The following is a 14,581-nucleotide window of genomic DNA, read 5'->3' on the forward strand; positions in this document are numbered from 1 at the left end:
TTTTTTGAGTCTTTATATATTTATGACTAGCTTGCTCGGCGAACTTCGTACCGCCAAAAAGTCAATGTATCTCATGTTACACTTAACTTTATTTTGTGAATCATGAAATTTATCTGACAATCAATATTTTCATTTACATCTCAATACGGACTTCCTATGTGCTTAGTCATGCAGCATTTATTATTCCGAAAACATATTTTTCTCAATCAATTGGTAGTAATAGATTTATCAAAAAGTGTTGAATTTAAAAATAATAAGTTATATTAGTGTTTCAAAGATGAATTTAATGCGTTCTTAGTTTTTGATTGTCAATAGATGGTCCAGGAAATATGCGATATACGATGAGTCACACAGAATTCCATATTCTTTCCATCTTCCATTTTAGGATGAATATCCTAAGCTAAGCTAAATTAAAAAAGTAAATTATTCTGTCATTCTTCAGTAATTAATGAATGCAATATGAACAACTCTCTTTCATTAGATGAATCATTTTTTTCCAACATTTTCCAGTTTCTCAATGATACGGGAATGATAATTATTTGTATAGGTCTTCTGAATAATCATTATCTACAGCTGGTACCAATCAACTAAACTTCAACTCCAAACTACCGTATACCAGTAATAACGTAATATCAGTACACAATTTATCTGTTCATTACAGCTGGTAACTTTAGATGCTGAACCATATTATCACAACATGATCTTGAATCATAATCATCTTCCCGTTCTTCGGTAGCCGCTCGGCCGACAATTTCAAAAACATAGGTCTGTAAAGTGATAAATAAATAATTTTTATTAGCCTCCCTATTAAAATGTCTGGTCAGAAATCATTCCCAAAGTTTCATGCCGTTCTGTCAAGTAGTTTTCAAGTCTATAGGGAACAAATAAAAACTAACACACAGACATTCATTTTTATACATATAGATTAATATTTAATTAATTAGATTTAAAAAAATTACATTAAATTTTATTTGCATTAAAAGTTTATTTGATGAAATCAAAGTTCAATCATAATGAAAACAACTTCCTTCAAAAATAATTTATAATAATACATTTCCAGGAAAAAATTGAGAACAAAAGGAATCTAAAGTTTCGGGATTTGAACCAAAAATCTTTCGCTTCAAAGCCGAGTGCCTTACCACTACGTCACGACCACGCTTGGAGATGAATGTCTTGTAACAACGTTATAACTCCCATTGCATTATCCTTACTCTTATTTTGCTTCTCTTATTCAGTATCTTTTCAGTGATAAGAATGAAAATAAATGTAGGTAGTATATTTGAAAAAAAGATTTAATTTGTTTCTGTCTGATAATTCATAACGATATTCATTAATTTTCGCATCTATTTGTGAAGTGATACAAATAAATTGCAGAAAATTCCGGCAATATTCAAATATGCTGTTAAATTTTAGGTTGGGCTGCGATTGAATTTGCCACCAAAATAGATAGAAAATGATTATTTATAGCACTTTGTTCAAAATAATTCGACACATATTATTTTAAATGTTTGTTCAAAAAGCTGAATAATATATAGCTGTTCAATTGGGTTCAACAAATTTTCGTTCCTGATAATCGGAATTCAGTACATACGGTACCTAACCTCACCATACTTGAAATAAATCTCTTATGTTAAAGAAAAAGTTGTCAATATTTCACGGATTCAGGAATTTGTCAGTGGAACAATATTGTATGATGGCTAATTGGCTATATTATTGTATTGATTTCATTTAAAATCAAAACTCTTACATACTTTTATAACATAATTTAACCTAGGCCTACTACTTGTACCGGCGCCGGTAGTTTTGTTTGGCAAGATAGATGATTTTCAGTGTTTAATATCGTATTACTAAAACAGCTTTTTGGAAATTCAAAAGATTCAGAATCAATAGGTTGTTACTTAAAACTTAACAACTCACAATAATATAATATTATCACAATCGCTATACCTGTAATAAGCTGCCAGCATTTGTATCAAAACATGAACTTCCTGTATCGAAACACATCATATTGCTACACATTGTTACCAGCATATCAATTTCTCTATGAGCTTCCTTTATACAAACAAATTCTACAACAATAAATATGCCGTATGATGTTCCATAAATGAAATTTTAACATTATTTCTGAAAAATCTAGAAGGAAAATTGAAATTTGGGCTTCGAGGTGCACGAAATTGATATTTTTAGAATCAATGTACAAAATTTGGAGATCTGAATCATTCCCGTTTTTTCGGTATGCAATCCACAAGTTTACATGTTTTGATGCGAACATACACAACCCTACTCTCTCTTATTACTGTATATAGAAGTGTCTCGTAAACTCAGTTTGCAATTTATTATGTAGTATCATTCCCACAGAAATATTTCAGTGATCAGTCGCATGTAGAGGAGGGCCAGGGGCCAGAACTATTCTCGAGGCATCTACTCATATATATAGCACAAGGACTACCTCATTATTTTATCTACCAATGTTATTACATCAGCGTCATTTGTATCGTAAATAAATAAATAAAAAATAGCAACGTGATAAAAGTTTGTAACAAAGTTTTTTGCTTGTTTGCTTCATTCTACTTTAATGTTTTAATTCATTATAATGGAACAGAATGCTGATCGTGAAGAGCAATTAATAGGAAGCAATACGGGTTTTCAGGGGACAGCACACTGATGACTCCTGAGCCCATATAAGACTAACTAAGGGCCATATGCTAACACTATGCTTAACGCTAAACCACGTTTACTTGTAGATATGGTTGCATTTATCATAATGTGTTTAAACGATACGGGGTTTAAACGAACAGCTGACATTTCTCCGTTAGAACCAACTATCTGCATACGTGCCTATGCTGCAAATGTATTGAGTCATCAATATTCAATCAGTGCATAGAATCTGAGCCTTGTTGCGTGGTCACCTGTATAAGCCGAATCCGAATCAAGTACAAAGGCTGGTGGTGTTTCAATATAAATCAATGTCGTCTATGCTACCACCAATACCTAATCAAACAATTCATTTTAAATGGTTGAGCTGTTTCCAATGAAAGCATGATTGATAAAATATACATATAACCTATAAGGCTTCATAAAATTATCTCAATACACGATGATAGAGCATAATTCATAGCAAATTTAAATAGCATATTATTATTTTTTATTTATTTGCAGAAGATAAAAGGCAAGAAAAATCAACCCCCAATCTAGGAAGAAGCCTAAATACTCCTGGGAAACCAAGAGAAGTGGCGAATCAAACTTCTATGGAGTACTGAATGACTTCAATATTTAATGCTCGTGTTAACATTTGACTAAATAAATATACTTAGGCCGGTTGCAGACGAACCAAAATCGCAAGTGGACTTCGTCTGCAACCGGCCTTTTAATTACTTACTGACAGATTACTCAATCAACCTCGGCTGAAGAGTGAATCACATGACGTGGATTGTATATGTAGTTTGAAGATTGTGTGTGGAAGTTGATGATCGAATAACAATAATAAATCGCTATAGAATTTCCAATACTCTTCGATATAAATTTAAGAAAGTACCTAAGTCTACACACACATAGATTTCTGGACGTGAGATTTTTGTCGTACTTATAAAATTCTTTTAGATTAAACAGATGATATTTGCCAAGTTCCGTTTCATCTGGTAGAATTCATGAGGACGAACGTCCAAAAATCGATGTGTGTGTAACTGGCTTAGGAATGGCAGACATAAGGTTCAAAATAGAAACGATAAACTTGCTTTATTGTTTTATTACTGGCTTTAGATTACTCACACTCAATTCATGGAGGTTGATACGGAAAACAATGTGTGAATAAAATCAATAAAACAAGATTAGCTACCTAAAGGTGAGAACAGAACGAGTGGGTCGCGATGTAGATTTCTGTTTCGATCAATGCCACTAATCAGCTGCTGGCAATTATGAAAACATTTCGTGTCATAGATATAGAAAGTCGTGAGCGCGACCTACACTGAAACCTAACATCAACCTGACCGTTCTGTTCGTACCCTGGGTTTGATTACAAGCTATGGATATTCAAACACATATTCCACGGAAACCACCTACTGGAATAATAAAAGGTCACCACGTAAAGTACATCATAATTATCACAACAGTAAGTATCCATTATTAAACTACCGCCAGGATTTCACACTTATTGCAGATGCATGCAATGAGAATGTATGAGTAATATTGATAGAAGTAGAAATACAATAGAATATTAAACAATATATTAAAAATACAATAAGTCTACAATACCTACAGTTATATGGAACTTGAGTACCGTAGCCTTAAATCTCGACGCAAAAATAGCATATTCCCCACGTACAATTGAGCAATAGTTTTGGTAGAAAATTTTTTAAACAGAATATAAATTTTTACATAAAGTCAACTTTATAAAATATGGAAGATGCATGACTATCGAGAATAACAAGATTATTTCACTAAATTATACTTAATTTTATATTGTATGATGGAATTAACAGTATTTGATGATTACTTGAATAGTATAAAATAGGTTATTATATTGAACAAATTTTGTGAGGAGTTGAATATTTAGAAAATTAGCATTGATCAAGCATCAAATTAGCATTGATTAGTCTTGGACTTAATGGAATTTTGCTAGAGCTGAATACAGAATTAAAGTTGAAACACAATAAAACAAAAAAACTGGCAATAAAATCTAAAGTGGGTCAAATTTATATATAACTTTTATGAAGTGGATTTAACTATTTCAATTAAGGGAAGATTCCTTAACTTAAAAATAGGCCTATGTTCTAAAAAATCCAACAATAAAACTTGTCTGGCTGAAGAAAAGTTCGCTCAGTAAAAGAGCTGAGATCGTCCATCACGACTTTCTGAACTAAGTTATTGAGATTCGAATTTGATAATTAAACCTCCATGGTAATACTCACAGTTCACTTTCACTACTTGCTTTGGTTTTAGTTGTTGTTTCTCCATCAGAACACACATCTGATTGACATGCGAGCCAATACTGCGAGTGCTGTACTTCAATGGCCCACATCCGGGTAAATCTATTTCGTACTGGAACCATTGTAATAGGGCAGACGCTGTCCCCTCTTTGTTGGCAACCACACTCTTCTTAAATTGCAACCTCTTCTGAAGGGCTATGTCAAACGTATCTATGTGGCCGATTTGGAATGGTTCTGACAACGCAGTATGAGACAGTATTTGTGAGTTGATATCAATAACATGCTGCACCTGTAACATTTGAAATCTGTTAGAAGATTACACTCTAAAGGTGCAATTCCTTAGCGTCGTCTCGGGACGCGTGGTTAGAGCCGCCACGGCTAAAGCATGTTACCTATAAATTCATTAGATTCGATGATTCCATTAGATATGAATTGTAAAAGCAATTTATTATAGTAGCAAACATTTTTAATTCATCTGCCACCCGCCACCGTAATGTTCATTCAAATAAAAATCGATTGAGTCATCGAATCTAATGAATTTTATAGGTTATGTGCTTTAGCCGCAACGACTCTAACCACTCGTCTCAAGACGCCGCTAAGGAATTGCACCTTAAGGTACAAACCTGTTCTGTTAAGATAGCGAGATTTGGTGGTTCACTTGAAAATAACATAACTCAGGATCAGAGCGTTAGCTCAATATCCAGACTAAACTGATATTTTATGTTTGTACTCTACTCTATTTTTTTCTATTTATGTAGTCTGCTGAGGCTCCGACTCCACAAGCAGTATTTCACTACTTGGTTCGGTAGAAATTTTACTGCTAGAAATAGATGGCATTGCAGGTGGTTAGATGCGCGGTAATTGACCTGCAGTACTAGGAAAGTCGGAACAATATCAAGGACATGGGGCGAGTGGCGAGGGAATAGAAGTGTTTGTATTTGCAAGGTTTTTCACTGAATATTTGAACAGAATATTGGTTGTGCGTGCCAACATCAAGCACCTTATTATGGGCAGTACAATACCTCCAGAAACAGATAATAGAATACTGCTAGTGGGAGCTGGAGCCTGAACCTACCCTTCAACTACTTACAAAACAATACTATTTCGCACCTTTCTGTTGAGGAAATAATACTACATCAATAATTTAATTCGCTAATTAATGAAACTGGTAAAATATAAATCCAGCAAATCATGTACAAGTTAAACTAGGTCAAACAAAAGACATATTTACTTGTTATGGACATTTCTTGTCTCAAGTTTCATTATATATGATTTTAGTTTTTGTTTGCCTTAAAGACGTGTTATATGTTTTTGGAAGTCTTATATTTCCAGACAACAATGTTTTTTAATAAATGCTAGGATATACAAATAAACTTAGTTGTTCTGCGGATGGCACCGGTTTGGTTTTAACAGGGCTCTCTTAATGTAAGCATCACCGTGGTAAATGGTATCACACCGGCAATCTTGTCTTTATGAAAATGTTTCGATTTATCACACAAGTGAAACACTATTATTGGTGTCTAATCATGATCCGGTTGCCTATTATTATTAATAATAAAAAACTTATTTGTTCACAACAATCATACAAATAGAGTTGAGCCAATAAACATATTTAAAAATACACTCTCTACATAACAAACAATAAACAACAATATTACACAATTTTGATGATAAAGGTTATAATACAATATTTTCTATGAGAATTAAATAGGATCTGATCACTCTCAAACAAGATCACATATCATTTGTCTTATTTCTAATACTTTAACCACATAAATGAAAAATCTATTTATTTTCTCCTCCGTCAGATTCGACAATAATACCATTAATCTGTCCTCATAATTTACTATATTACGACAATATATATCCAAAAATTGAGTTCTACATCCTATATGAAAGGAGCAGCGTTTTAAAAAATGTTCTAGTTTCCAATTCTCCGTAATTAAAGATAGGGCAGTTTCTAGTAATAATGATAATAATAATAATAAGCGTCTTTATTTAAAAAACAAAACAAACGAATCATCAAGCATACAACATATTGAACAAAAAATTTTCAAAACAAAAAATACTTCTTAATAAACCTAGTGAACTGTCTAAAAGACTAATTTGACATAACCGGAAGGTTGTCTGTCAGGAGTCGGTATCTACTGAATCATTTTTACAATGCTTTATCCTAACTGATTAATATCCTTCTATCAACAAAACTAAAAATAAAGTTAACAATTTGATAATTATAATTATGATACTGTTATCCTAGAAATAAAAATAATATGCAATATTCTTAAAATAATGAATAGAAAATACATAGTGAATAAATAAACTTTTCCCTTCATCAAAACAAAACAGAAAAAAACAATACTTGAATGATTTTAATTGAATGTCATACTTTCGCCACTATATAGCCAAATTACTAATTACTACTATTATGACCTACTCAATTCAATAATTGAATTCTTTGATTAGTGACTCTCTTATTTTGCTTGCTTGTTGCACGTACCGTGCCAGCTTCCACCAATCACTTCCATTGAGCCAATCAATGACCTCTGAGTCACTCAATTCAACTTTCCCCAAAAAGGCTCTTCGAACTCCACCTAGGATTGGACATACTCCAATGAAATGTTTAATATTTTCCTTCTGCCCCATATTGCACATTGAACAAATCCACTGCTCTTCCTCTCTTCCATGTCCATAGTTCAAATTTAATAATGCACCTCTAGCTTTTAGAATAGAACTCATCATTTTCCTGTCAATCCAGATTTCAAATAGCTCTTTCCTCTACTCATGTCTAAAATATGATAAACGCTGTGAAATCGTGAATTAGTTGCGCTTTGCAAACAACTCAGTCTATTTTTCTCTTTCATTCTCTCATGCATACGCTCAAATTCACTCTTCCATTCACTTCCATTCACCAAACATTCTGCTAAGTTACATTCATACTCTATATCCAAACGCATCCACTCCTTAAACCAAGATATCTTATATCTAATTATTTTCTCAGCCAATTTTCTTGTTAATCTGTGCCTGCCGAGACTCATGGTTTTAGCAATATACTCGATGTGCATTTTTAAAACATATAAATACATTGATTCTAAATCCAGTTCCATCTGTAATATATAATTGGGTGTGGCTCTAGGTAATGCCAACAACTTTTTTACAAAAAATCTAGGTAAAGACTCTAATACGTCACAGGACTTGTGCTGCATACACTGCCACAGACTTAATAGCAGCATGATATACTTTCCACTTTGCTTCAATTCCTACATCATTCTTCGCAATAAAATTTCTCCACATTCCATTTATCGCAAATTTAGCTACCGATACACGTTCCTTTACATGCTGTGTGAATGAAAGCTGAGGGGTAAGCACTATTCCTAAATATTTGTACTTGTTTACCACCTCAATAGAGTTACCACCTAGGGTCCATTTTTCATGTGCAGCCAATCGTCTTCCTTTCCTGAATACCATAATCTTTGATTTATCTGTATTAATCTCCAATCCCCATCTGTCACAGTATTCATTTACATTATTAATCATTCTCTGTAAGGCCTTTGGAGTAGAGGCAAACAAAACCAAGTCGTCGGCATAGAGTAATAACTTAACATTCAGCTCATCAATCCATACACCCTCCACCATGTTATCATGCAAATCATTAATAAACAAGGAGAACAAAATTGGAGATAACAAGCAGCCCTGTTTTAAACCGCTGACTGTTTCAAAAAAATCTGTCATCTCTTTGTTGCACCATATACTAGCTCTTGTATCTCTATATAGCTCACTGATAACTCTAACGAATTTATTTGATAGACCTATATCATACAATTTAAGAACAAGTGCAGCCCTATCAACTCGATCAAACGCGGATTTCAGGTCCACAAAGAAACAATATAATTTCTTCCCTCTTCCTCTTAATTTCAAACTTATAATATTATGTAAATTGAAAACGTTGTCAATCGTGGAATAGCCCTTTCTAAACCCCGCTTGGTGTTCACAGAGTGCATTGTTTATATGTACCCACTTTTCAAGCCTAGCCAGCAAAACACCTGCAAACCACTTTGCTAGCGCATTCACAAATGATATGCCTCTATAATTTTTTGCATTGGCCGTATCTCCTTTTTTGTGAATAGGGAATATGACCGCATCCCTAAAACTGGTTGGTACGTCTGCATTTTCTAATACATGATTGAAGAGTCCCAAAATCGTTTCAAAAAGCTCTTCTGACGCGTTTTTTAAAAACTCTATAGGTACCCCATCCGTGCCCGGTGCTTTTCCCTCCTTAGCCTTCTTCAATGCAGCTTTCAACTCTGACATCTCTATCACACTGTCTAGTATGTCATCTCTTTTGAAAGGAATTACATAGTCTGCTGATGCTGCTACTCTACTTGAGGTGAAAATTTCCTTAAAATGCTGAGTCCACTCATCTGACCGTATAGAATTGTTTATTATTTTCTTATTAAATTTGAAAACCTTTGCCGCTTCCCAAAAACCCTTGGAGTCTCGTACATTCGCTAATCTATCACTCATACTCTGATAATAACGTTTTTTCTTTTGGCAACATATATTTTTATAATAGTTTTTAGCCTCGAGATAAGCCTCCTTTGCATAAGTGGTGTTACTATTCCTAAATAAATTCAAATTCTTAAAACTACGCACTCGCGCTCTCTCACATTCCCAATCATACCATGCTTGCTTAAATTTTGCACACACTCTTCCTCTCTCACACGAATAATTATCCATACATTCCTTAACTACACTAATCACCTGAGTTGCTTGCTCTTCAGCGCTATGTAAATCTATAAATAAGTCTTGCAATTTACTTCTAATACGCCCCTGATATGCCTCTTTCGCATTTTCCACCCATCTATACCTAGGCAGCGGTAATAAGTATGATTCATCTTCACGCAGCTTATTGGAGACCACTTCAACTTCTATAGGAAAATGATCTGAAAATATCATTGAATTGACTCTGAAATCATCTATTAAATCTACCAGTACACTGGATATGCAACAAAAATCAATGACCGAGGCCCCCTGTCCACTAACAAATGTGAATTCACCATCCCTATCCCCCATTGTTCTACCATTCAATATTACCATGTCATGTCTTTCGCAAAGCTCTAGAATTGTCCTACCTCTACCATTCACTAAACTGTCTTTAGATTTTCTCGAGTTATTGACTCTTACTACAGTAGCCAACAATTCTTCAGGTAATATTTGATAATCTCCTATTCTACTATTGAAATCACCTAGCAGTATGAAATGTTTATCCTTTCCATGACTCTCCAGTAAACTCCACAATTCTAATAAATCCCTATCCCCATCTCTCTTGCACACTATTTAAATAAATAGGTATTATGTGGGCTTTTGCATTACCAATTTTTAGCGCTATAACTTCAGTATCATCCAGTACAACAAAACTTGCTGTATTCTGTAACTTCTTTTTATTGTAACCGTACAGAATCCTCCCACTTGCTCGCCCTCTATTACAGGTTCTTTTTGCGGGAATAAAACGTAAATCGTAATCTGAAAATATATGGCCAATACATGCACTATCGGACTCTTCAAGAAAAGTTTCGCATAAACAAAAAACATCATACGATTTAATGAAATTTATAAAATTAATATCATTTGTCTTACCCTTTAAACCCGCAACATTGTATCCCACTAATTTGATTATAGAACTTTCATTTTCTGTTTTACTAATACACTCATTATCTTTATACTCGTGACAGACAACACTTCCCTATTCCTGTGCCCTATCAACGTCCTGTTTCTCGACACCAGTTTGTCCTTTCTCCAGTATCATGTTTAAATAGCCTTTGAAGTCCACTTTGAACATTTCTTTCAATTTGACTAATCCGTCACTGCTACAAGCTTTAAGTCCATCCTCATCATCAAAGGTAAACACTTGTCCTTCCACGAACAGACGATCAACATTCAGGTGAATCTTTTTTCTCCTACAGTTCGCGTTATTTCTTTTTTGAGCGCAAGCAGTACCCCCCTTTTCCTACGTGTCACGTAACTAAAGTCCTTGTGCACCACAAAACTAGTTCCTTTGAGCTTGAATGTATTTTTTAGAATGCAATCAAAGTCTTTATCTGCAGGAATATGAGCTATTAGTGGTGCATTATCTTTCTACGGCCCTAAAGTGTGTGCTCTATTTACATGTATGTCCCTCCCACACTTCAACACTTTGACACAAAAATCTTTTATAACATCGCAGCAGACATCGTTCTTTCCATATTTTATACCCTTAAAGATTAAATTGTTCCTTCTAGAACGATCTTCCAAATCAGTAACTTTTTTAATAAGCCAATTATTAACTGACTTTAGAATTGACAGTTCTTTTTTAATTTGTTTATTCTCGACGGATAATTGGCTGAAACATTTCTTCAGTTCTGCAATGTCGGATTTCGTCGCCAGGGAGCCAAGCTTCTGATCTAGTAGTTTACTAAGAATACTTTCAATATTTTCTGAATTACCTGTCATGACTGATGAAAGTTCCAAGTCGCAATTGTTTGACACTGTAACTGAAGTTGGCTTTTTATTCTGTTGGTTGCTGTCCGGCGAACTAAGAGATCTTTTCTCTCTTCTACCACTCGCACTTGAAAAATAATTATCTACAGTATTTTGCTAGTAAAGTTAATCCAGACTCCTCTATTCTTAAACAACTCCCTTGTCTGATGCTAGTCGCAGCTGGTTAGAATTCTAGTCGTTGCAAATGGTATCTTAATCCTAAGCTGCTCTCCAAGATTTAAGAGGATTTATTTTTCTATAAAGGGGACAGGTTGCTGAATCTTTGGCCAATCTTTGATCTTCAAGAAATAGAACTCCTGCATACCCTTCCAAAATATCTGTCAGAGAGTCTACAAGTAGCCTATCAAGAGAAAACTCATTCGCTATTTCCAACTGATACTCGGACAAAGTTATATGTATTTTTATTTGAACGAACCAGTTATCTGATGAATTAGCTGCCTCCGTCAACTCATCTGCTGCCAAGCTTGCTAGTGTCTTTAAACAAATGGAAGGGTACCAATTGTTAGACATAGATAGAACTCTTCTAAGAAATTTCAGGCTTCTACAAAGTACATCAAAGTTTAGTTTTATTCTATTTGTTTCTAAACGTACTCCCCAACTTTGCGTGCATTGGCTCAAAAAGAAAAGCTTTTTAAAGAATTGTAATTGAGCTTTCTATTATACTTCAAGATTGTGGAACCGCCATACTTCTGAGCCGTACATCAAAGTGAGTAAAACAACATAATCGTAAAGTTTCATTTTACAATCCCATACATTTGATTTTGCTTTTCTGAGAATATTCATCAACGATTTTCTAATTGATTTGATCTTTAGATTCAGTGACTTGCCATGCTGCCGAAACTTCCCATCTTTACTGAAAATAGCTCCCAAGTGATTTGTACTGCTTGACTATTTCTATTCTTTCTCCGAGCCAGAATGACAAATTTCTCTTTAATCCTCTCTTGTGGAAAGGCACTATTTTTGTCTTATCTATATTAACTGAGAGCTGTTTGTACTCACAATATTCTGCTAGACATTTCAGTTCATTTCTTAAATCAGATTCGCAATCAGTCAAAATAACTACATCGTCTGCAAAGAGCAGCATGAAAATGTCATCCCTTTCACTCATTCTAATCCCATTTAAATTTCTTTTACGGAAAAAATCATCAATGCCATGTAAATAGAGGGAAAAGAGAAGTGGACTGACAGAATCACCCTGCAAAATTCCTTTTGTGACCGATATTGGCTCGGATTGTTCACTTCCCTTGTCTATGATGGTCGCGGCCGAAGTGTAAATACCACTCAATATTCTCAATAACCTTGAAATGACCCCAAGTCTTCCTAACACATACCAAAGAAGCGAATGGGGTACAGAATCAAACGCTGAAGCAAAATCGTCGTATAAAGCATATAGCTTATTCTTCCTTGCATGCACCTGGCAGTATATGAGTATTGTAATTGGAGGGTGAAAATGTTATCCGAGCAAGCGCGACTTCTGCGAAATCCATTTTGGTACTCAGGTACAACATTGCCACTCTCCGCCCATAATGTCAATCTTTACTCTAACATACCCGTAAATAGTTTCAAAGTACTATTGATCAACGCTACGCTTCTATAATTTTTCGGGTACAGTCTATCTCCTTTTTGTACAAGAAGAATATTGCCTATTATACCTCTCTAAATCTCAACAGGTACGATACAAACAAGATATAATTTTATCATAAAACAAATAATTCAATGGTAATAGGATTCTCCCATATTAATGGATAATAACGCTCACTACCAATCTATTACTTTCAAAGTTATATAAAATGTTACTGCATTCCATCTCACATCCGAATGTAAGTTCAAAGACCAAAGAATTGAAAGAGTCAATGGCTGTCAATATGACTCCACAAGGAACAGTGCTTCAAACCTATAAGATTTTACCATCTGCAATAAATAAATTTATTGTAGTATTGCAATAGGCTATATAAGTTTGAAAGCATTATCAGGAGAACGTAATGAGGTATTTATAGTGGAAGAGGTATTGGAATCTCCTCGATTGATATAAATGGCAGATTAGTTGTTATTAAAAGAATCAGCAATTAATCTACTAATTTTCAATGTATTCAGCTTACCTTGAATTCATTCATGTATTTTGGGATATGATACTTCTCAACAATTCCTTGCTCGATAACTTCTGTTGAACGAGTTAAGGCTTTGAAGAGATTAATTGGCCCCATACAGTGACACCTTGCGGGATAATTCTACCGTAATCTGAGAGAAAGTTTCTGAAAAAGGATACGCATTACTTACATTGATTGTTAAGGTCGTAAAGCAAGTTTTTTAAAAGTGTAGAAGATAATGAATTATGAAAAAAGCGTTTGATACATATCAACTGACACAAGTAGTATAACCTGGTTCACTTCCAATCGAATACTATGGGAAATTCTACAAAAATTTGTTTGTATTATTTCGTTTTAAATTAATGTAAGAAGGTAACATTATTGAACAATGAGAAATATAACGAATTTCTTAGTAGTCAAGATCCTGTTGAGAAAATGATCTAGATAATCACTGATAGTCCGAAATTCAACAATTCTTTGCTTTACAGCGAGGTAGAGCACTCTATTAGCTCAATTTATTTATTCGCAATAAAAAGGAATTCGAGAACAATGAACAGGCATTTACCAAGACATTTTAATTCATAATTTAGAATAAATGGATCGGCTCAATACTATGTAAAATACATAGGATATTATTGTTGATTGATATTGAGAATGACAAATAAAAAGATGAATTGAAAATTGAAAGATCTATAATACCAAAACAAGCTGACAGCTTTTTTCTAATATTTTTAATAGTAAGAACAACTTTCACTGGTAGGACTTTTATAAACAGTTTCTAATGATAGTTTCTAAATCGATTAAAAAACATTCACAGAAGAAACAAATGTTCCGAATTTGTTTTTCATTGTAATACGGCGCTTTGACAGAGCTGACATACTCTTGCTGACAGAGAACGGAAGAAACCAAGAGCAACATGACTGCTTGACGTAAATAGTATGCACAAGAGTATAGTGAATAATGTGCTAAACGTGTATACACTAATTTGATCACACAAATAAATTTGCCCTGTCTCTATGGACTTCAAGTATAGTC

At 34.0% G+C, this 14,581-nt stretch overlaps 1 protein-coding gene across 4 annotated transcripts in view; it reads right to left on the reverse strand.

The window, feature by feature from the left end:
- Positions 1 to 3,727: 3,727 nt before the first annotated feature.
- Positions 3,728 to 14,581, reverse strand: part of LOC111051610 (protein arginine N-methyltransferase 9) — a 58,239-nt gene continuing 47,385 nt past the window's right edge. For 3 of the 4 annotated variants that reach the window (XM_039420208.1, XM_039420198.1, XM_039420204.1), the window contains 2 exons: positions 13,559 to 13,711; positions 3,728 to 5,214 (listed from right to left, as the gene is read on the reverse strand). In XM_039420208.1, the coding sequence (XP_039276142.1) occupies positions 13,633 to 13,711 (79 nt within the window). In that variant the 3' untranslated portion in view covers positions 3,728 to 5,214; positions 13,559 to 13,632. The remainder of the gene's footprint in view (positions 5,215 to 13,558; positions 13,712 to 14,581) is intronic. The other variant, XM_039420213.1, reaches the window with a different exon arrangement.

This window comes from Nilaparvata lugens, chromosome 1, assembly GCF_014356525.2.
Source record: "Nilaparvata lugens isolate BPH chromosome 1, ASM1435652v1, whole genome shotgun sequence".
In the NCBI taxonomy this organism is placed as follows: domain Eukaryota; kingdom Metazoa; phylum Arthropoda; class Insecta; order Hemiptera; family Delphacidae; genus Nilaparvata; species Nilaparvata lugens.